Raw genomic sequence first — 21,215 nt, forward strand, 5'->3', positions numbered from 1 at the left:
CAAGACTGGCATTCATAAGTAATTCTGTTTCATTCACCTGGTCGAAGCAAGAATTTTGTTTGCCAAAACAAAATTCTTTTGGTCTTGTGGAATTCTTACGTTTTTAAGATGCTTTATTTTATTATTAGGTCTTGCCCTTCAATTTGAGAAGCCCATTAATATTTGCAAGTGTCAGGGGCTCCCCAATAATTTGTGATTTCCCTGTCGAAACTGCATGGCGAGCACAGCGATTACAACCCGCCACCTACCCCACAGGAAAATGCTTTAATTTGTATTAGTTTACATGATACTGGGGCCATCCAAAGTTACCTTCCTAACAGCAGAAAGCAGGGTCCAATCACTGGTACAATTGCATGGTAAGCATATTCACACGACAACTTTTGGCATTTGTATATTTGTATTCCATCGTCATAGCAGATGTAGTCTTTCCATTATGTCTACTTCGGCTTTGACGTCATCCCAGCCACAGGTGACATCATTCTGTAATGCCTAGAGCATAGACCTAGTCTGATGTGTTTATGTCCACAGTGAGCAGAAAAGGGCAATTGTTTGTCTCACCACTTTCTCAATGAGTCCCTGCATGACTACACATGACATATTTATTTATCTATCTGGAAGTTTAATATAGCACATTGTTGTTGCATTTGAGTCTGCCCATGACATTTGATATGAAGATATGGGGACTACGGAGCGGGGGGCATGTACATGGACTGCATTTATAGCTCAACTTAATGTCAGAAAACCATAAACCTGTTGACTATTACAACATTTGTCCGTTGGTGTCTTGGCAAGGAATGTATGGCTTCTGCCTTTCTAGCACACACTACGGCTCTGCTATATTAATAGGGACTCACCAGTATTTGGGGGCTGGCGTGAAAGGCCAGACACATACACAATGGTTCCTTTTTTTGTTGTTCATTTTTATGTGCCTTGGAAAATAAAGAAAATATCGTCATACGTCGGCAGTCCTCTTAGCACTAACATATTTGCCAACATGATCCTTTCCAATCTGTAGGTGCATATCCAGTCCAGGTTTTTCCTTGAATTCTGAGACTTGTAGTTCTGCTTTCCCCATCAAGTGCCAGAAGCCAAAGAAAAACCCAGACTGGATAAGCACCTACAGATTGGAATGGATCATGTTGGCAATTATGCTCTAATGCTTTGTGAAAGGCCCTCACCATTTATTTTAGCTATTGTTCTCACCCTTGTAAATGCCATTATTTCTCATCAAATCTTGCCTTACTTACAGGGTGCCTTTTAAATTATATCTAGGAAAAATCTATCTATCTATCTATCTATCTATCTATCTATCTATCTATCTATCTATCTATCTATCTATCTATCTATCTATCTATCTATCTATCTATCTAATGCAAAGGTGTGGATATGTTTGTGTGTCTGTTCGAAATGTTCAGCATACCTCCCAACATGCTACAAACCTGAAATGTGTTGTGTGGGTAGAAAAGTATAACATATACATTTTTCTCATTTTTTCTTTTTTAAGTGTGTTTTTTTATATGGTCTGCAATGCTTGGATTTGTGTGTGTTTGTCTGTTCAGAATTTTCAGCATACTTCCCAACATGCTACAAACCTGAAATTTGGCATGTGTAGACAATGTACAAAGAATACAATATAAATATACCTTTGTCTATTTTCTTTTTGTTGTTGTAGGAATTACAGTGCGATGCACGGTTACAACTGCTAGTTAATAATAAGCACCACACTGGACGAGTAGACTTGGAATCCTGGTGCAGTGCTATTTAACACCTGGTTTCTCTGTTTATTCATTTCAAGATTCATTTTGTATGGAAACAGTGCCTACCGTGGTCTCTTCCTTAATGGATACATTTTCATAGTCATTGTCAGATGCCAAATTGAACTCATCATCTGTCATCTCCACTCCACTCTTCATGGGCCCTGTAATGGTGTCCTTAGTGGATCCCGTGTGCTGGCATGATCTTCTTCTGCAAAACAAGAAGCAGAGCATTTGTCTAAAGAAATGGTACTGGCAGACATTTCTGGTGCCTGCATATGAACAGGTTGTGACGATGTGCCCTGCCTGAATTTAAGAGATAGATGGCAGAAGGGGGCCAGATTTAGTCACAAGCCAGGTGATGCTGGGCCCAGAGGTGGCATTTAGAAAATCTCCTGGCTTTCTCCACAATGCCATGTGCGAGAGGCAGGGACTTGCCACATTGCTGCCTTAAAAGCTCCTGTCCCTCAAAGGCAGAGGTCTGCAACCTTCGGCTCTTCAGATGTTTGGGACTACAACTACTATCAGACCTAGCAATTACAGTCCATGGTGAAGGATCATAGGAGTCATAGTCAAAAACATCCTGCATGCCGAATGTTGCAAACGCCTGCATTAAGAGAAGCGATTATGAGGAGAGAGCCTCCAGGGCAGGCTATCCACATGCGGGTGCAGAAAAGCTCTTTCACTTTAAAACCACAGGGAAATGGTGCGGGACAAGAACTAAGACAGAGAGATCGAGTGTTAACCAATCACTTCATGGAATCGTCATGCAAATACACCTGTTAGGCTCATTGAGGCCTCCTGGAGGGCAGGGCCAGCATATGGCAAGCAGATAGATAACTGCATACAGGAAAGATTAGCCAACCCCAAGTTCTACATTAAAATCACATGCCATCCCTGTGGTGCTGCCCCTTTAAGGGAAAGACACGAGGCGGAGTGACGTTGCACTCCACCGCTTGCACTATAAATAAAGCGGGCATTCCCGGCCGCAGTAGTGCGACCGGGGAGTCCGAACACACTAGACGTCTCCAGGCCTGAGTCTGCGGGGGGCGTTTGGGGGCTCACGCATCTCTAGCTGTGGGCACTGGGAGACCCGCAACAGTGGCGAGGAGTCCGGTATGTTCCCCGGGCCCGGCAGTGAAACCTGAATAATTTTTCTACGCGGAGCAGATGAGGAGGCTCGTTCATTCCATGCCATGGGCCGGGTGATTACCACGCGGCCATTTTGAATATTACGCTGTGGATGTTTACTGCGCTCCGGTAGGGCCTGTGATTGCCATCCAGGTATAATTTTTGGACACAATGATTTTTGATTTTTGGGCGAATTACACCGAGTGAATGTGAGGTGCTGGGGGAAGACTTCTGAGGCCTGCCTGATCCCTGGACCTCCCTGGCTCAATTTTTGGGACACCTTTGCTGAACTGTGCTTCATCCACACAGGTCTGTAGCTGGAAGATACTCATCTTCATCATCATCATCATCCTCATCATGACCAGCTGCTGAATCCAAGTCAGAACTCTGGACTGGTGGACTTTGGGGCCTGCAGGGCCTGTTACAGGTCATCATCATCAGGTCTGGACGTTTGACTCTGTTTGAGTGGTTGGACTGGTGTACTCTACGGCCTCCGAGGCCTGTGCTGGCTGGGTGAGTTGCAGCCCCTGCCCCAGTGCGAGGGTGCCTGTGCGCTGTAACCCATGAGTGCACCTGCTTATCAAGGCGGTGGAGAACCTGTGGACTAGCAGTTACCTCAAGGTCTCCCTCCACCTGCGGCACAACCGGCTGTTCAACCGGTGCCTCTAGTCATGGCACAAATGCGGGCCTATGCAGTGCTCCAGCCAATCCCGGAGTTTGATGTCTCAGGCCCTCCTAGTCTGGGGCCCAGATGGAAATGGTGGGTCGACCGCCTCAACATGTACTTCAGGGCCACCATAGAGACGAATGATGACGGTAATCTGGCAACACTTCTGTATGTTGCAGGGCCTGCGGTGCAGCAAATATTTGAGTCACTCCAGACTGCCTATGCCTCCCATGATGCAGCCAAGACAGCTCTTCGCAACCATTTCATCCCATTATCCAATGCAGACTATGAGAGGTTTGTAATGTTGTCGGCTCGCCAGAAGGAAGATGAGACTCTGGACACTTTCTAAGGTCGTCTCAACCACCTGTCTTTAGTGTGTGCATGGGGTGACCCTGATGATATGATGAGGACCCTCCTCATCCAGGCTTGCTCGTCGGGGAAGTTAGGGCGACAAGTGCTGAGGGAACCAGGGACTACCCTTGCTCGCATCCTGGAGCTGGGGCGCTGCCATGAAGTCTCGGAGTCATGTGCATCCAGGATGTTCGCCCAGTGAAAACGGAGGAGGTATGTGCAGTGGGGCGTGGCAGCAAAGGTGCCAGAAGGCCCAGCTGCAACTTACGCGACAAGGGCGGGAGAGCTGGAGATGCATGCCACAAGTGTGGCTACGACCTGCCCCACCCTGCCGAGTGACCAGTTGTAGGCAAAAAAAAACTCTGGGCGGTGCGGCCTTGTTAACCACTATGCAAGGGTGTGCAAATCATCTCTGCCAATAATGGTGCCCAGAGGCCCGGTATGGTCTGGTTTCCTGCGTCAATCTCGCCCACCGAATATGGCCCAAGTAGACTGAGGAGAAGAAGGTGCCCAGGGGGACGAGGAAGAGAAAGAAGACGAGGAGAACTTCTTCTTTGTATCAAGTGTGGAGGCCCTCAAATCGAAGAGCGGACGGCAACCACAGTGTACTGTCACGGTGAACAGCTCCGCCGTCCCAGTGCTGGTGGACACGGGTGCGTCCCTCAATGTGATGGCCTGAGGACACTATGATGCGATGGACACCCCACCAAAGCTGGTCACCCCCAGAGCTTGCATCTGCACATTCGGAGGGTCCGAGCCGATTCCCCTGGATGGGGTCGTTTGTGGACAAAGTAGAGCACGCAGGATCAAAGATCACCATAAGATTCTACGTGAAGCCGGTGAACACTAACACGCTGCTGAGCTGCGCCACGGCAGAGGCCCTGGGCATCGTGAGTTTTTCTTATTCTGTATACATGGAAGACATTCATAACCTGCTGGACAAATACTCTGTCTTGTTCCAAGGGATCGGACAGATGGCTGGTGATCTGGTGAGGCTGCACATAGATGAGTCCGTGCAGCCCATCGCTCTGAAACACCAGAGATTGCCCTTCCACCTGAGAGAACTAGTGGACAAGGAGCTGGACAATTTAGTTAACTTGGACATCATTGAAAAGGTGGAAGGTCCCACACAGTGGGTGTCCCCTATAGTGGTTGCAAGGAAACCAAAATAACCCGACTCAGTAAGGATTTGCGTCAATATGAGGCTCTCCAACAAAGCCATACGGAGGGAGCGACACCTCACACCGATCATCTATGACATTATTGCAGAGCTGCAAGGAGCTTGCTTCTTTTCAAAGCTTGACCTCAGAGCCGGATACCATCAGCTCGACCTGCATCCAGAGTCGAGGTACATAATGACTTTTACCACCCACAGAGGCCTATATAGATATAAGAAACTCCGTTTTGGAGTGTCGTCGGCAGCCAAGGTATTTCAAAATACCATCACAGGTGCCCTGGCTAACCTGGATGGGGTAATGAATATCAGCGACGACATCCTGGTATTTGCAAAGACTGAGGTAGACCATTTACGCAAGCTGGCCAGGACCTTTGGCCAGCTGCAGTCACTGGGCCTTACCCTCCACCAGGAAAAATGTGAGTTCTTACGGCCAACCATCGAATTCTTTGGATTCATGTTCAAGGAGGGTGGCCTGTCACCAGACCCTAGGAAGGTAAAGAACATTAAAGAAGCCCGACCACGGGAGAATGTGTTCGAGGTGAGGAGTTTTCCTGGGTTGGTGACATACTGCGGGTGATTCATCAAGAACTTAGCATCCAGGTTGGAGCCCTTGAAGGTCCTCACCAAGAAAGACACGGTATGGCAGTGGGGCCCTCTCGAACAGGCGTCATTTGAAGATATCAAAGGTACCCTCACGGCCGAGACACAATGGCATTTTCCGACGCAGAGCTCCTGTCGGAGATAATTGTAGATGCCAGCCCGTTTGGCCTGGGGGCCGTGCTGATGCAGATCGGCCCCGCTGACAGTGTCCGCCCCGTGGCATATGCAAGCAAGGCGCCGTCTGACACCGAACAGTGCTACTCCAAGATCGAGCGGGATGCCCTTGGCATTCTGTTGGGGTGCAGGCATTTCAGGCTTTATGTCCTAGGCCGGCCTGTGACTGTTGTAACCGACCACAAACCCTTGTTCCCCATTCTGGCGGGGTCATCGTCAAACCATTGGCGAGAATTGAACGATGGATGCTCGCGCTCCTCGAGTACGAGGGTCTCGCTGGTATATAGACCCGGCTCCAACAATGTGGCGGACTATTTATCCCGCCATCCGGGGAGTGGCAGCGAAGATGCACAGGGCGCATGTGTATAGGAAGCGGGTGACCACGTGCAGATGGTGGTGGAAGCAGTCACCCTGAATGCCATGCCGCTGGTGGATCTCGAGGCGGCGGCTGCCCAGGATGAGTGTTTCCGCATCTTGAAGACCGCTATGCAACAGGGGTTGTGGAAGACGGTGCTTGAATCTCTGGCCGGACGCACCCAAGAAGCAAAAGGGGTGCTAGACCAACTGTGAAAGCTGAGGGAAGAACTGTTATTCTCTGCCACAAGCCTCCTGCTGAGGGGTGACCGAATTGTCATCCCCCAAGCAAGATCCAGGAGGTAATAAGTCTCGCCCATCACGGACACCAAGTGGCAGCAAAGACAAAGGCCCGTCTATGCCTCAAAGTGTGGTTCCCAGAACTCGAACGGCGGGTGGGCGAATATGTGGCCGTATGCGTCTGGTGCCAGGCAGCGTCCCCCGTGCAACGAGAGCCTGCCATCGAGGCAATGCCCAGAGGGACATGCCCGTGGGAGGTGGTATACTTGGATTTTGGATCCACTACGCAGGGCACACACTTCCTGGTGGTGGTGGACGAATACTCTCGATACCCGGAAGTGGAATTCGTTAACTGTGGCATTTAAGCATGTGGTGGTGGCCCTAGAGAAAGTCTTTGCCTCCCATGGCGTTCCCCATACCCTATGCTCAGACAACGGGGCCCCATTTGAGAGTTCGCAGTTCGCAGAATTGATGGACAGGTATGGGGTCCAACATCGAAAGGTCACCGCGCTCTGGCCAAGAGCCAACAGGGAGATGGAAAGGTTTGTGCAGACTTTGAACAAGACATTCCGCATAGCGCAAGGCCAAGGCCAGTGCCTGAGAAGAGCGCTGTACCAATTTCTGAGGGTCTACTGCTCTAATCCCCATACATCGTCAGGCCCCGGCAGAAGCCCTGTTCAAGCGGTGCCCTCAGGGATTGCTGCCAGAGGTTGTAGAGAAAGAACCTGGGGTCATCGATGACTAGCAAGTGGAGTGTGATCACCGGCTGAGGAGCGAACAAGATAATGCAAGGAGAGGACTCTGTCCCCAACACCTGGCACCTGGTGATGAGGTGCTAATCAGCAATAGGCACCCCCACGGGAAGCTGTCACTCCCTTTTGAACCAAAGCCACTGGATGTTGTAGCTGTGAAAGGTTCAATGGTGACAGCCTCCGATGGAAAGTCGTCAGTCACCAGAAACATGAGTTTCTTTAAGAGACTGGGTGACACAAGGACTAACACACCCCAGGAGCAGGACAGTATGGAGGTACCCGACGAGGGTGGAGGTGGTGGACCCTGCCCTTCGTCCCCTGCCGAGGGAACGCCTGCTGATGGACCTCCCATGCCGGAGGTGAGCAGGAGGTACCCCCTGAGGACAGGGCGAGGGAAACCTGCTCGCCTCACCGACTACGTGGTAGGACAGATATCCTGAACAACCCGTGGGTCACTGTAGTCAAAAGGGGGACTAGGGCGGCTGTTATTAAAAGCGTACCGCGGGGTGACATGTTTATCGTTATAGCGTTTGATGTGTTGTTGTTGTTTGAGTTGTTAATGTAAATTTTGTTGTCCTCATGAAAAAGGAGGAGTGTGGTGCTGACCCTTTAAGGGAGAGGCACGCGGCGGAGTGACGTTGCACTCTGCTGCGTGCACTATAATTAAAGGGGGCGTTCCCGGCCACAGTAGTGCGACCGGGGAGCCCAAACAGCAGATGTCTCCAGGCTGTGGGGGGTGTTTGGGGGCACACAGGCATCGCTAGCAGGGGGCACTGGGAGACCCCCAACAATCTCCAGGAGATCAGGCCATCAATCAATCTCCATATTACTTGCATTGGTGGACACACCTGAGTTCCCTTTGGTAAGAGAGGCAGAGTCCGTCCCTATTAAAGGAAGGTCCTTTGGCAGAAGTGCGTTCGAAGGTGCAGAAGGTGCTCTTTTGGGCTACACTCAAGAGAGGTAGGTGCCCAGGGGAGTGACACTGGCAGTTGATAAGAGATAAGAGAAAGGACTGAGGAGGCTGGGATAAGAAGAAGATAATAGGTTGGAGGAGAGAGACTGAGGAGGACAACATCAAGGGGTCTGGGGAATGAAAGAGCAAGACGGCTGGGGATAGATAAACCCTGGGGACTGGAGAGAGAAAGATCTGGGGGCTTGAAAATACCTACAGGGATGGGGAGATACATACCCAGAATGATGTGGCTGTTTGGAAGAGGCTGGGGCGCAGGGGCGTAGAGAGAAAAAAAAAACATCTGTAGAGGGAAGCTCAGGAGGCTGTAAAAATAGTGAAACCCAACTGTCTGTTGAAAGGGAGCGACACAGGAGATTGGGAGAGCGAGACCCAGGAAGATGGGGAAAGGATGGCCCGAGGGAGAGAAAGACCCTGAACGCTGGGGAGAGAATGACCCATGAGGGTGGGGGGAGAGAAAGACACATTAGTTTGAAAGAGAGCTTTTGCAAAGTGACCTTTTGTGACAGAGGTGTCACATGAACAATAGGATGGAGGTCCGTCACCTATTCTTACGTTCTTTATTTACAGTATTTGTAAATCTCAAAATCTGCCATGTGCATGGCTTCTTGGTGCAAATGGCATTCTGGGAGGAGTGACCTAGAACTGATGGGAGATGCCATATATGATTGCTGTTGTGATCTGTTCCTTAAGGCGGGATAGTTTTTATGTCAACCCTCTACGCCCATGTATGTTTTGTCAGATTAGGAGTGTGCAGGACACTGGCAGATTAATTTAGAGTGGTTTTCTTACTGTGGTACTAGTTACACTAGAAGGTGCCGTCATGTGCGTGTTATGTGATACTCAATTGTAAGAGTATTCAGTGCTGTGTGTGAGGATTGGGGGAAATATACCAACATGTCGACCACGTTGCTGCGACTAAGCAGTTACGGCAAATTTGGTACATTTCGATTTGCTGACTCCCATTACTGCGCCCATGCAGACTGGGGGCTGCGGGGGTGTCTCCCGCTCTCCTTTGGCGCAGTAACGGGAGTACAAAAAAGTTTAACAAAAATAAAAAAATATTTTAAAAGCACCCTGCGGCGTCATCTCCGACCCACGTAAGTGGGAGGAACTGACACCACAGGTATAGCCAGGAGTTGGCGGGACACACAGAAGTGTTCCGCCGTAAAGGTAAGTGGAGGGGAGCGGGTAGGGGAATTCGGGCCGGGAGTTGCAGGCAAAGTGATCTATCTGATCACTGCAGTGTGCCATAATTGGTGTTGACATTTTCGTCGGCACAGTTACAGGCCGCGCAGTGATCAATAGATTCAGGATTGGGCATACTTGCTTTGTGTTCATTTTGTTTGGGTAGGTTGAGGCCTGTAGGTGAAAGTCCAGTATGAAGGCCCATGTGCAGGTGGAGCAGTGACTTTTCCATGATGTTAAGCTTTTTGTAGAGAGAATTGAGGGCATATCTAGTTTTGTGGCTGATATTCTGGAAGGGTACAGTTTGTTTGTCAGGGATGGTGAGGGATGCATAGAGGCTGATCTCTGGTGGATAAACTGTGAACTTTGGGTGCGCACATGCTAGTCCAACCCTGGATTTCGCACTGTGAAATAATGTGTGATTGTGAGGGATTTACTTCATAACCCCACTCCCACAAGCCAGTATGACCTTGCTCTATAATAAAGTGGACATTTTGTAGTTTGCTGAGTATATGCTTCACAAATAATATTCAAACCACACTTATATAGCGCATAACATGATGTGACGTAATTCTGGGTGCTGAAACCAGATGTTATTATTAGCCAACTCAATTGTCACATTCAAGATGCAAAAAATAACCAAATGCACAAACACAATTATGTCCTGTTGTATTTAAAAGGAAAGATGAAGGCCCTAAGAAAATTGCCTCTGTGACTGAGACCCTGAAACACTAACTTCCAGGGACTCATTCGTAAAGTTTCAAGGCACTGCCCTATCGCCAACCCATCCACCCAGGGTGTCTGCAGGCATACCTTTCCTGATCCCCACTCTCTGGCTCTCTCCCTCTCTGTGAGGATTTGCCATCTGGCAAGGGTGAAAAGCCTTGGAGTTAGAGCAGTTCCAAGGTGACAAGATGCCCACTCCACAGCCACAGCCACAGCAAAGTCTCTGCAGCGCAAGAGGCAACTTTAAAGATATGCCCCCCCTTTAACAAAAATGCAATTGGCAGTGTAAACTCTAAATTAAAGCTATGTCTGAGTTTAGGCATAGTGCATGGCAATACTTATGATCATGGCTGCCACATCCCAATTGATATTGCATGTGTGTCAGTTCCTGTGGGTCAGCTCTGTGGGTCAGCTCTGTGATGTGCCGTCTGGTCAGCCGCGGGACACTGCCAATTGGCAGGACAGGAACCTGGAGAAAGAACTGCCTTTTCCCCACTCCCAGGGCAAATTGGGGGTGAGCCTTTGCTGTGGACCAGCACCCTCCTCTCTGCACCGGAATCTCCTAGAGCAGACCCTGACCAGGACACTCCTATCCTCGAATCCCTCTGAGGGGCCGATTCTGAGCTCATGATAAAAAGAGCATGGACAAATGACATTCTCCCCTCCAGTTTCCAGCATCACCATTCTGTGGGTGGATATATTGGAGGGGAGATGTTGTACCTTGCAGTAGCAAAAGTTGCTAAAATGTCTCTTTGTGGGGAAACGTGTGCTCCAGTAGCACTGCAAGCCTTTCTGTAAAGGCTGCCACTTTTCTAATTTAAGAAGGTTTTCTTAAACTTTATTAAACTACAAAAGTGGTGCTTCAGTCTAAGAAATGCGATATTTGTAAAGGGGAACAGCGTGCAGTGAATTTTAACAGCACCTCAGAGGTGTCATATTTTAAACTCCTTTAATTTGCATGCTAAACCAGTGCTGCAGGGTGGAGTATCCCCTCCATGTGGCTGCCCTGCATACCTGATGGTTGCTAGGGCTGTTGTCAATCCATAAATCAAGCTCATCAAAAAGCTGAGGCTTTCATTTCCCTGCACCACATTCTTGCCCTGTCAGAATATGGTGCATTTAAGAAATGTGTTGTTCCGGCTTGGAAAAACACATTTCTATTATTACACAGACCTCTGAATCAGGCCCTGAGTAGGCCTCACAGCAGTCAGAGAAAGAGAACAGGGAAAGCTCCCTGTTCTGCTGCATCAAACCGTCTCATGTTCACTGCACCTGGAAATAGTGGGAAGACGTTGGTGCTGGCTTTTGCGCTCCTACACCAATTTGATCTACTGTGTGCACTTCGAACGCTGTATCGTGCCACAGCTAAGCCTGCCACCTGCTATGCCTGTATCAACTGCTCAACGCCGGGACCCAATCCGAATCACTAGTGAGTCACATGCCGACTCAAACCAGGGATTACAGCCACGGCCCAACCCAGCTAGCACTTAAATGGCTGCCTTATTGAACTGCACATCAACGCCCCCAAAATCACCACTTCGATGACCGTTGCACGCCGACTCAAACTGCTGGAGTTTCACGCATCAACCCCTCTCCACGGCTAAAGCCTGCCTCGGCCTGGCCCAACTGTGAAGCGATCCTGGGACTGCCCCGACCTGCATCGTTGGTAGTTCCTCATCTACCTCACAGAGCCACCACATTCGCCCCTACCCGACACCGTTTGCTGCTTGGGTATACACTATCCAACGTACCCAGACTGAGATTGATCCACTCGCATCAACGTCTGACACCGGGTCTGACTCTGTCAACCCACCAATAACTGAATCCAGGTACTGATAACACTGAGCTGCAGCTTCAGTCCACTTGGACCCTAGGGACTGGGTAGGTCACATGCACACCTGCTTTCAACAACGACATATCCTTTTTGTGGCTAGTAATTTACCTACCACTGCTGGAACTAGGACCAGAATACTTCTTTCCTCAGTCTGTCGCATCTTCTGTGTTCTTCCTTCAGGATGGGTTTTTGTACAGTCTTTTCTATTTGTTCTATTGCAGATGATGTGTTTAATTAAAGTATATAGGATATTCCTTTTATTTTGGACATTATTACTGTGTTGTTTGGGTCACTACCAATTCACCTTCACACCCCTCATAAGAGCATAGCCTTCCCTCTGCCCACATTACCACAAAAAGTAAAGGAGTTATATCTCTTAACTGTCCCTGTTTTACTTTTATAATTACATTGGGTTTTGGTGTTTAGAAGTGTGAGGGCTGAGCGGGCCATTTCATCTCGGCTCATTCTTGTACTACTGCAGAGCAGAATCCAAATCTTCACACTTCACATTTTGAGGAAACGCCATACCCTGACTGCTGATCTCCTGGGGGTGGCAATCATGTACCCTGAGGAATCCAGCCTTTGATTTCAGGGCTCCAAATCTGTTCATAAAATGTCCAAGGAGATGTTCAAATCCAACCCCTCTTCCTCCTTGCTGTTTCATCACTTCTCTTCCACGTTCTCCTCGTCTGCATCTTCTTCCGTTTGTGCCCCTACAAAGTCCTCTCTGCTATTTCCCCTGTTCTGTCATTTCTCCTCTCCTCTGTCATTCATTTCTTGACTTCAACCCTCTTTGTTCTTCTGTTGCTTCTCATCTGCTTGGTTTATTTTCTTCATCATTCATCCTCCTATTTTCTTTCTATTTTTTCCTCCTTACTGTCTGCTCTCTTTATCTCTCTTCCTCTTGCTCTGCTCTCTTTCGCCCTCATTCACCTCCTTTCACCCCTCTCCCTACTATTACCTATTACATACACTGTTCTCGCTTTCTTTCTCTGCCTCTTCTCCACAATTTATATCCTCCGTTACCTCCTCTCTTCTCTATCTTCTGTAGTCTACCCTCCACTCTCCTCTCTGCACCTGCTGAATTCACTCCTGCATTCTTTGCCTCCTGATTGGTTCGAACCTCTCCTCTAGGTGCAAAAATCATATGTACTTACCCTTCATTTATATAATAATCATTGTATTCTATGTGTATGCTATTTTAGCTATGCATCCGCTATGTTGAATATTATTTTGTCATGGTAACTCAGAATTATTTTTCCATACCCCCAGCTAGCCCTAACGGTACCAGTGGGCATTTTTTTAAAGTTGTGCTGCAATTGTTGAGGAATATTTGCCCTGGCTACCAAGCCCAAGCAACTATGTTTCTTTTTTTAAGTATCTTATTCCAATTTCCCACATATTAGCATTTTAAAGCAGAAAGCGCAAACTGAACAAAATTAATCAGCATGCATCTTAAAAAGTAATTTCTTTGACAATTCATCGGCATACATACGAAAACTATATTTTATTCCATTGACAAGAACAAGCCCTAGCTTTTCTCCATCCGCTGTACTAGACTATGGCTTTCTTCTGGCCCTAAACAGTCTACTTTTCTGCATATTCCGGACGTCATTAAATATAGCACCCCATCAAGGGCTACCACTCCATATCTGCTGCTGTGAGTAAGCTCCCTATTGCCAGTCAGCTCAGCAGATGACCCTCTGATCAACATCCCTGACTAGCAAAAAACAGCACTGTTGGTTGGTTATTCATGCTTTGACTAGTCTACAATTTGCCAATGTAAAGACAATAGTGGTAAAGCTTAAACATCATCCTTGGCTGCATCCCTTCGTCTCAGGAATCAGACATAGGAGGCATATCCAGGGCCAAACTCCAGCCCCCAGCCAGCACTGCCATGCTTTTAACATAACCACAAATATTTCCACCAGAACGGCTGAATAATAGCTCCAGTCTATACCACATGGACAAATCCTGTATTGTGTGGCTACCCCAACCATAATTATGGTGTGGTCACTGTGCCGTCCTAGGATGGTCTAGCAAGCGTTAGTCTGTCGTTGGATTTACAGGCCAGTGAAGTGAAAGGTCAGTGTGGGAATTCTACTGTGTGTGGAGGCTGCACACAGGTGCCAAGCAGAAGGATGCTGAGAGAGAGCGAGCAGGGTGAGTCCATAGTAGATGGGATGGACAGTAAATTGCTAAAGTGGGCAAGGGACAGGTTGGTGGTAGAAATCATGTCCTCCTTAATTATATCTGTAATACCCTTTGCATAATGAGCGGGAGTCTGCTTGGATGCTCTCCCAATTGTCACATGCAGCTTAAACTGTTCTGCTACATTGCAGCAATTGAATGCTGCACGTATGTTATGTTAACAGTCGTTTATACTGCAGGCATGACTACAATAGTGGTCTGAAAGTGACAAACCTTGTCTGTGTCGAGGTGAATCATGACTTCATTTAGGGTGGCAGACAGACCATAGCTGTTATATATACATTATGCTATGTACAATAATATATTGGTATTGAAGAATACTGTTATAGATATTAGTTGTGAGAAAAGCATGTTTCTAATCATAATACTAACTGAAAAAACAAACGTGTTGGGGGCAGTTAACTGTGAACATAAACCTGTTATGACTAATGCTATTTTCAAAAAATGTATTTGTTTATCTTGTTGCCACTCAGGTGGTCAGTGTACAATCAACATGTTATCAGGTTGCCTGGGTAACCTACAACCTTTAAAGGTTCTAAGACACAGTGTATATAAGGCTGAGTGATTGCTCAGTGATCAGATTGATGCTGCACAGGAGGGCCTCCTTTTCCACGAATAAATACTTGCACTAAAACATACCTGAATTTCTGGACCTCCTTTACTTCAACAGTCTGTGAAAAGGGCAGACCGTGTTCTTGAGTGAAAAGGAAACAGGGCATTGGAGAGCAGGGATGGCAAAGAATGGGAAAGGTCACGGTGGCAAAAACAAACAGGGATAACTCTCAGAAACCATAGGGAAAGGAACATATAAGGGTAAGTGATAGTGATTGTTGGCATGTGTGCACATTTATTGGTGTTATGACCAATAGAAACATTGTTCATGAAAAGGGACAAGAGCAGACTTTCCAGGGAGGAATTTGCTGGTGTGGTGGTGATATTATAGTAAATTATGTTGTGGATGCGTGATGGCCTTCAGATGTGCAAAATCGTAACTGGGATTTGTGGGGGCTACTAACCATATACTCATATTGAATTCCCTCCTGCTGATAGCTAGAGGGATTCTTGGCAAAGCTGAGTCCACTGACTGATGTGTCAGAGGCAGGAATTGGCTGTGTCCAGAATGAGTCCTGGGCCACACAATAGGACAGTTTGACGATGGATCTCCCTCACCGAGCCATGCCTGATAGGCCATGTTTGGAGATGAGAATGAGTGGCACCCTTGTATGTGGGGAAATGGAAAGAAATAAGCCACATGAATACAGTATGAGAGAATTCCAATTAGAAGCAATCAAGTACAATAATGTATGTCAGTGTACCTTGGCCATAGGAGACTTTCACATTATGGATAACATTTTAGGAGGGCAACTTCCCATAGTAAGGTCTGTATGCAGATATAGGGTGGGCAGAACACTAGAATTTGCAGATCACTGCGCTGATCTTATGAAAGTAAGTAGAACCTGCTGCCGGTGAAGGGGTTTTTACAAGACAGAGCTCTTCTGTCTTGGCGAGGGATAGAGTGATTTTGGGTTGAAGAACCAATATCAGCCGGAAGTCGTGACTATTTGCATGATTTTATACCGATTTTAAAGTGAAAGTGGCAGGAAATAGCTAACAGTTGAAACAAGTCAGCTGCACCTGGATCGCCACACCTGATAGCAATCATCTTTCTCCCTCCCTGAGCCCTAGGTAGTGAAAGCAAAGCAGGGGGGAGTTCTGGAGATTGTAGTATAAGGTATTAATTATAAATATCTAGTGTTCTCAAACCACCAAAAGATACATTATGGGACATGTAGTTTGTGCAATCCAATATGGAATGCACAATTCTTCCCAAAGAGAACGTATTGTCAGAAATGTGCATGACCATAGTTCATCATTGAGTGATGCAATCTATTCTACATTCAAGCTAGTCCACTATGGCCTTTTCCTGGTGTTGAACAGGTAGAATTATGACACTGGCTATCAATTTGCTAAATACCTTCGGAATTAAATTAATCTTTGATAGGTACTTAAAGGAGGTGCACTTCTTTGGATCTGTATTTGCTTCTGGGAGGGCCACTTGTAGAGAGGAAGAAAGTAGCCCAATCTCTCTTGCATTCTCACACATCCCCAACATGTGACGGGCAAGCAGATGCCTTTGGCCAAATAGAATTCTGCATGGAATCTGTCCTCCATCTGTTATTTTCCCTCTGAGCATTGACTCAATTGCCCTATAACTTCATCTTCTGAATCTTCATTAAATCCACCCTAAAACCATCATTCAATTCATTTTCCAACTGGACCATATGCCTCTTGTGCAATAACTCCTCTCTGTTCTGGGTCTGGGATGGGCAATTAACTACATAGAATGTTGTAGAATGTAGCTAATATCCCATGTATCTCTCTTTGACTCATAACTAAGAGAGTGTCCTCCTTTCTTTACGAATTTTGTGGTAATTCCTACCTTCCCTATTGTCCAGAAGCTCACCAGAGTTGTCTCCTTCTTATTGCTTTGCCACATATGCCTTGTAGTCAAATTCACTCAAATCTCCCGATTCTACAATGTGCTCGGCTTTGATTTCTACCAGTTAGGAACTCATTTCCAGGTCGCTGAAATATTTGAATTCCAGGTCCTGAACTACTATACAGATCTTTAATTAAATGTGCGGGCTGCCACAATTCAGGTACCACTAATAACTGTCTTCAAGATCTCCCACAACACACTGAGGCCCTCGCTCAATCCTTATTTCGCCTGAAAATATCTCACCTGTCAGTGCTTTGGCACACAGTTTCCATCCAGATATTGATGCATTCATTCTATCCTTTGTAATTTTGTAATAGAGCATCATCCGACAGGGTGTGCCTTGGATATTGTGTCTCCCCAAACAGGTGGTGTATCTCCTCACCCATTAAAAGCATACCTGTGTGCATGTGTACTCGATGTATGAATAAGTAGATTGAGAATTTATGATTATCGGATTACTGGTCTTTCAAACACCCACTAATCTAAACTCACACATGACTTCCTTGAGCCCTTTTGTTGCTTTAAAGATGTTGGTACTTAGTGGGGTTGACATGTTCAAGGAGGATTAATTTACAAAGCTGAAATCCCCACCTAGATTATAGTTTTAGGAGTAATCCTACTATATTTGTACATCACCACTGAGATTTTTTTTTTGTTTTGTTTGCTTACCGTGCACATTGCTAGTCACATTGGCATATCCAGTATCTCGCGCCTTAAAACACTTGTGTATAGGCGCGTTACGAATGCCAGATCATATCATATCGTAGGATGCAGAATTCACTTTTCCTCCAAATGTTGTTTCCAAGTTGAGCAACCCCTTCCTTGTTCAGGCGTGTCTCATGTAGGTGTGACATATTATATGCATGTTCATTCTTCCGAGGAATGAGCCAATTCTCTATATTGTCATTGTGCTTAAGTCCCAAAGATGTTCAATGTTATCCTTTTGTTCTTGCCCATGTAACTCCAGCTCTCAGCGGCTGTGGGACAGTACGATCATCCGTGACAGGACAGTGGCATTCTTTCAGCTTCCATAGGAGATACAAAGAAAGGTCCATTGCAGCAAGCTTCAGGGCACCGGAGGGTAGGTAACCAGTGCACCTACAGCGACCGTCACCAAAAGGTAGTGATGCAGGAATCACAGATGTGTGTGGCGTTACGCACTCTCTCCGTGACACAGAGGAGCTAGGCCTACGGAATTTGGCCACAGATGGCATGGGACCACAAGCAAGCAATGTTCCAAATCTCAGGTTTCAACTCAAAATGGCAGCGATCCTGCGGGATAATGCATGGTAGAGCTGGACAGTTCACTAGATGTCCCAGGAACACTTCCAAAAGGGCTCCTTTGGTGGGTAAGCAATGGGTCCTGGGAGTAGTTGTTCCCACTACTCCAAAGGGGTGAAGTGCCCTTGCAGGCCTCCTTGATAGATCAAGAAAACAGGGGTTTGACGGGACAGCAGAGGGTGCAGGGTGCCAAACTTTCCAATGCATCTCCAATGGTTTCATGAGTCTGTTTCTTCATTGCAGGATACTTGGCTCCGTCTGTAGTTCAGAGAGAACTCAGGTGACCAACCTGGAATGGATGCAGTGCCCCTTCTCCTATCCAAGATTAGCTTTGCGCCAAAATCGAGGACTTCCAATCGAAGATCTGCTCTCATGCAGGCAACCCACTCATGGACCAATCATGGCCCTCAATTGTCCCAGTCATTCAGGCACTCCAGACATCCTTGCACCAGTAGAGTGGATTGGGACTAGACAGACCCAACCCGCTTCCTGGGCACACACACGTGACATAAAGAAGCCGGCGAACAAGATCGTTTTTCGCGGGAGGATGCATGTCCAAAAGGGACATGCGCAGGTCATTCGACCTGGGGAAAGGCAAGAGACAAAATGGCCACAGGACAGAACAAAAGACTTGGCTGCTCGGCCATTTTCGGACCTGGCCACAGTCTTGAACCAAATGCGGTAAACGTGATGTGATCCTTTAAAAAGAAAAAAGTAAAACATGAATAAAAATTAACTGCTGCCACCATTTCTTCGTAGGCACACTTGTACAGTCAACAAAACATCCTTCTAGGGTGTCTAAGGCCATAAAACAAAAAGGACCCCAGTGCACGGCACTGGAAGGTACATTGTGCACTGTTAAAAAGTTACTAAGAAATAGCAACATAGTTGAAGACTAAGGGAAACATAGTTTCCCAGTACTGACAGTCTGAAGGACGTGTCAGTTTCCCCATAACAAGTGAGCAAAATCGCAGGGGAGCGCAGCTGAAGGCTGTGCTCTACTGGCAAATGTCACGATAGGATAGCCAATCAAAAGCAAAAGGTCTGGGGGGTCCACAACTGGAGTGAAAATTACATATTGATGCAATCTTACCTAACAACCCCTTTTGCTCTCGTACAGCTATTTGGCAGTTATTCTTTGCAACTGTATGCACTTCCCTACCCATTTCAATAGGTCTGCTCTGTTTTCCAGTGGAGCATTACATAGACTGGGCCTCATTACGACCCAGGCGCTAATGGGTTAATGGCGCCGTAAAAGGCTGCGGTGCCGTTAACCTATTAGCGCCTAATTACGAGGTCCCTTTGCGGGACCCGACCTTAACGGCTGGTGTAGACCAGCCGTTAAAGTAGGGACCCGCAAAGGGACCTTGGTGCTAATTACAGTGCCGCAATTTGCAGCACCGTACTTAGCGCCTTCCCCATTCCCATTGAGCCCTATGGGGCAAAAATGGGAATGGGGAAGGGCCATGGAGGAAGGGGGAATTACCGCCCGCCAACCTTATAATGGGGTGGTAATTCCCCCTTTCGCCATGGCGGAGTCGGTTAGTTACCGGCATGGACCATGGTGCTAAAAGCACCATGGTCTTCCGCCAGGGTCGTAATGAGGCCTAGGCCTAGCATACCTAGGCCTGGTGCAACTACTATGCAATAGGTAGGTTTCACACTGCCACCATCTTCCAGAAAGGAAGCAGCTAAAGCACAGGTGTGGGCCATGTAACTCACCAAGTTGCTTTACAAAACACAGTTATGCTTTAGATCTAATACAAAATATACCGGCCATGTAAGTGGGACACATCAATTCAAAAAGACATTTGGTGCATACAATATAATTAATCAGCTTTCAAGAAAATCTACAAAAAATAAAAGATTTAATTAAAAAAATTAAAATTCGTCAGTTGCAGTTTCAGTCCATATAACATAACAAGGGTGTTAATATATCTGCTTAACACTATAGAGTGGTGCAAGGAAGGGGTCAACATACCCTTTGCAGTGAAGTATTGTAACACGAAGAGCACTGTTCCCACTTCATAAAAGCTGCAGTTCCACTCTCACTATCCCAGCACACACCCAACCCAACAACTATAAAAGCATACTCCACAATGATGCAGCTCAGAAACAAAAACATATCGAAAATGTGTAAATTGTCGAAGGCATTTTTTATGAAAGCAAAGTTTTTCCTTGCATACGCACTCTTAAAGGATATGCAGCGGCAGACGAAGCATGTCGGAAGAAGAGGTGTGGATCAAGTGGGAATCTATCTTGAGTCAGCTGGGCTTTGCTCAAGGTGGCATGTGACACCCTGATATGATAGTGCCTGGCCATGGGAGGGCCTGGCTCAATTAAAGGCCAGGTTGTGCTGCATTCAACAGTCAGCACAGAGCACACGGACACTGCAAAGATCTCAGAGGCGACTCCACCAGCTCTAAAACAGCATGTGTGCCAAGGGATGATTACATGCGATGTACACACAGAGTAGCACAGGAAGGATTTCTGAATGTTGATATGAAGTTACACATGAATTTGCTGAACTTTGTCAATTTCATTGTTTCATTAGTGGTATGGACATGATACACTTGACTGTCTTTTTCATGTTGGCTGGTGGGTGGTTCATAGTTTGCAGGGTCAGAAGGGGCGTGGCCATGTGTCTGCCTTTATTTGGGCATGAGGTCAGAGGGTGCATCGATCTATTTTTGTGGCCTGTTAAGCAAATTATGATTTTATTGATCTGGAAAGGCTTTATCAATTAATCCTTCTCCACTGTCCCCCCCACTCTGAGGGTTGAAAGATATCACTTTTCAGTTCTCCCTAAAACTGTTCACCCACTCCATGTTCATTTCTTGTAGCAGTGATATTGTTCTTATGTAGTGCAAGCCAAGTGTGCTTAACAATTTACCTTCTGTACCGCCAAACAACCAAAGGTAAAATCACAGCCAGGACCAAGAGGCTTCCAAGCACTGCTGCAGCCATGACAAGGAATGATGTCACATCAACTGAAAATAACAAAAAAGTTGTTTTAGAAAGGTAATAAAAGTGTGGCTTGTGATTGAGATTGAGACTTTTGGGCTTATGAGTTTGATGGTTTTACTGAGAATAGGTGGTATTTTAAATGTGAATTGTTTTTGCTCACCAAGATCATTATGAGTATCGAGGCATTTACATCATGCATTATTTAGTAAATGCCACCTGCTGTAAGAGTAGCCACTACATGCAGTTCTCCCCTAGGGAATATCACACAGGGACGAATGAGGTCTTTGCAGATGGACAATCCAGATGCCCTGAACCACCCGAAGCAGAACATGCCATTA

General features: G+C 46.8%; 1 protein-coding gene across 3 annotated transcripts in view; it reads right to left on the reverse strand.

Annotated features, from left to right (window-relative positions):
* Positions 1-21,215, reverse strand: part of LOC138449676 (sialic acid-binding Ig-like lectin 13) — a 496,560-nt gene that overhangs the window by 148,498 nt on the left and 326,847 nt on the right. For all 3 annotated transcript variants that reach the window (XM_069604788.1, XM_069604789.1, XM_069604787.1), the window contains exons 5-6: positions 20,804-20,900; positions 1,824-1,965 (exon numbers count right to left, since the gene is read on the reverse strand). In XM_069604788.1, the coding sequence (XP_069460889.1) occupies positions 1,824-1,965; positions 20,804-20,900 (239 nt within the window). The remainder of the gene's footprint in view (positions 1-1,823; positions 1,966-20,803; positions 20,901-21,215) is intronic.

Source organism: Ambystoma mexicanum, chromosome 1p, assembly GCF_040938575.1.
Source record: "Ambystoma mexicanum isolate Mex_15411 chromosome 1p, UKY_AmexF1_1, whole genome shotgun sequence".
NCBI lineage: Eukaryota > Metazoa > Chordata > Amphibia > Caudata > Ambystomatidae > Ambystoma > Ambystoma mexicanum.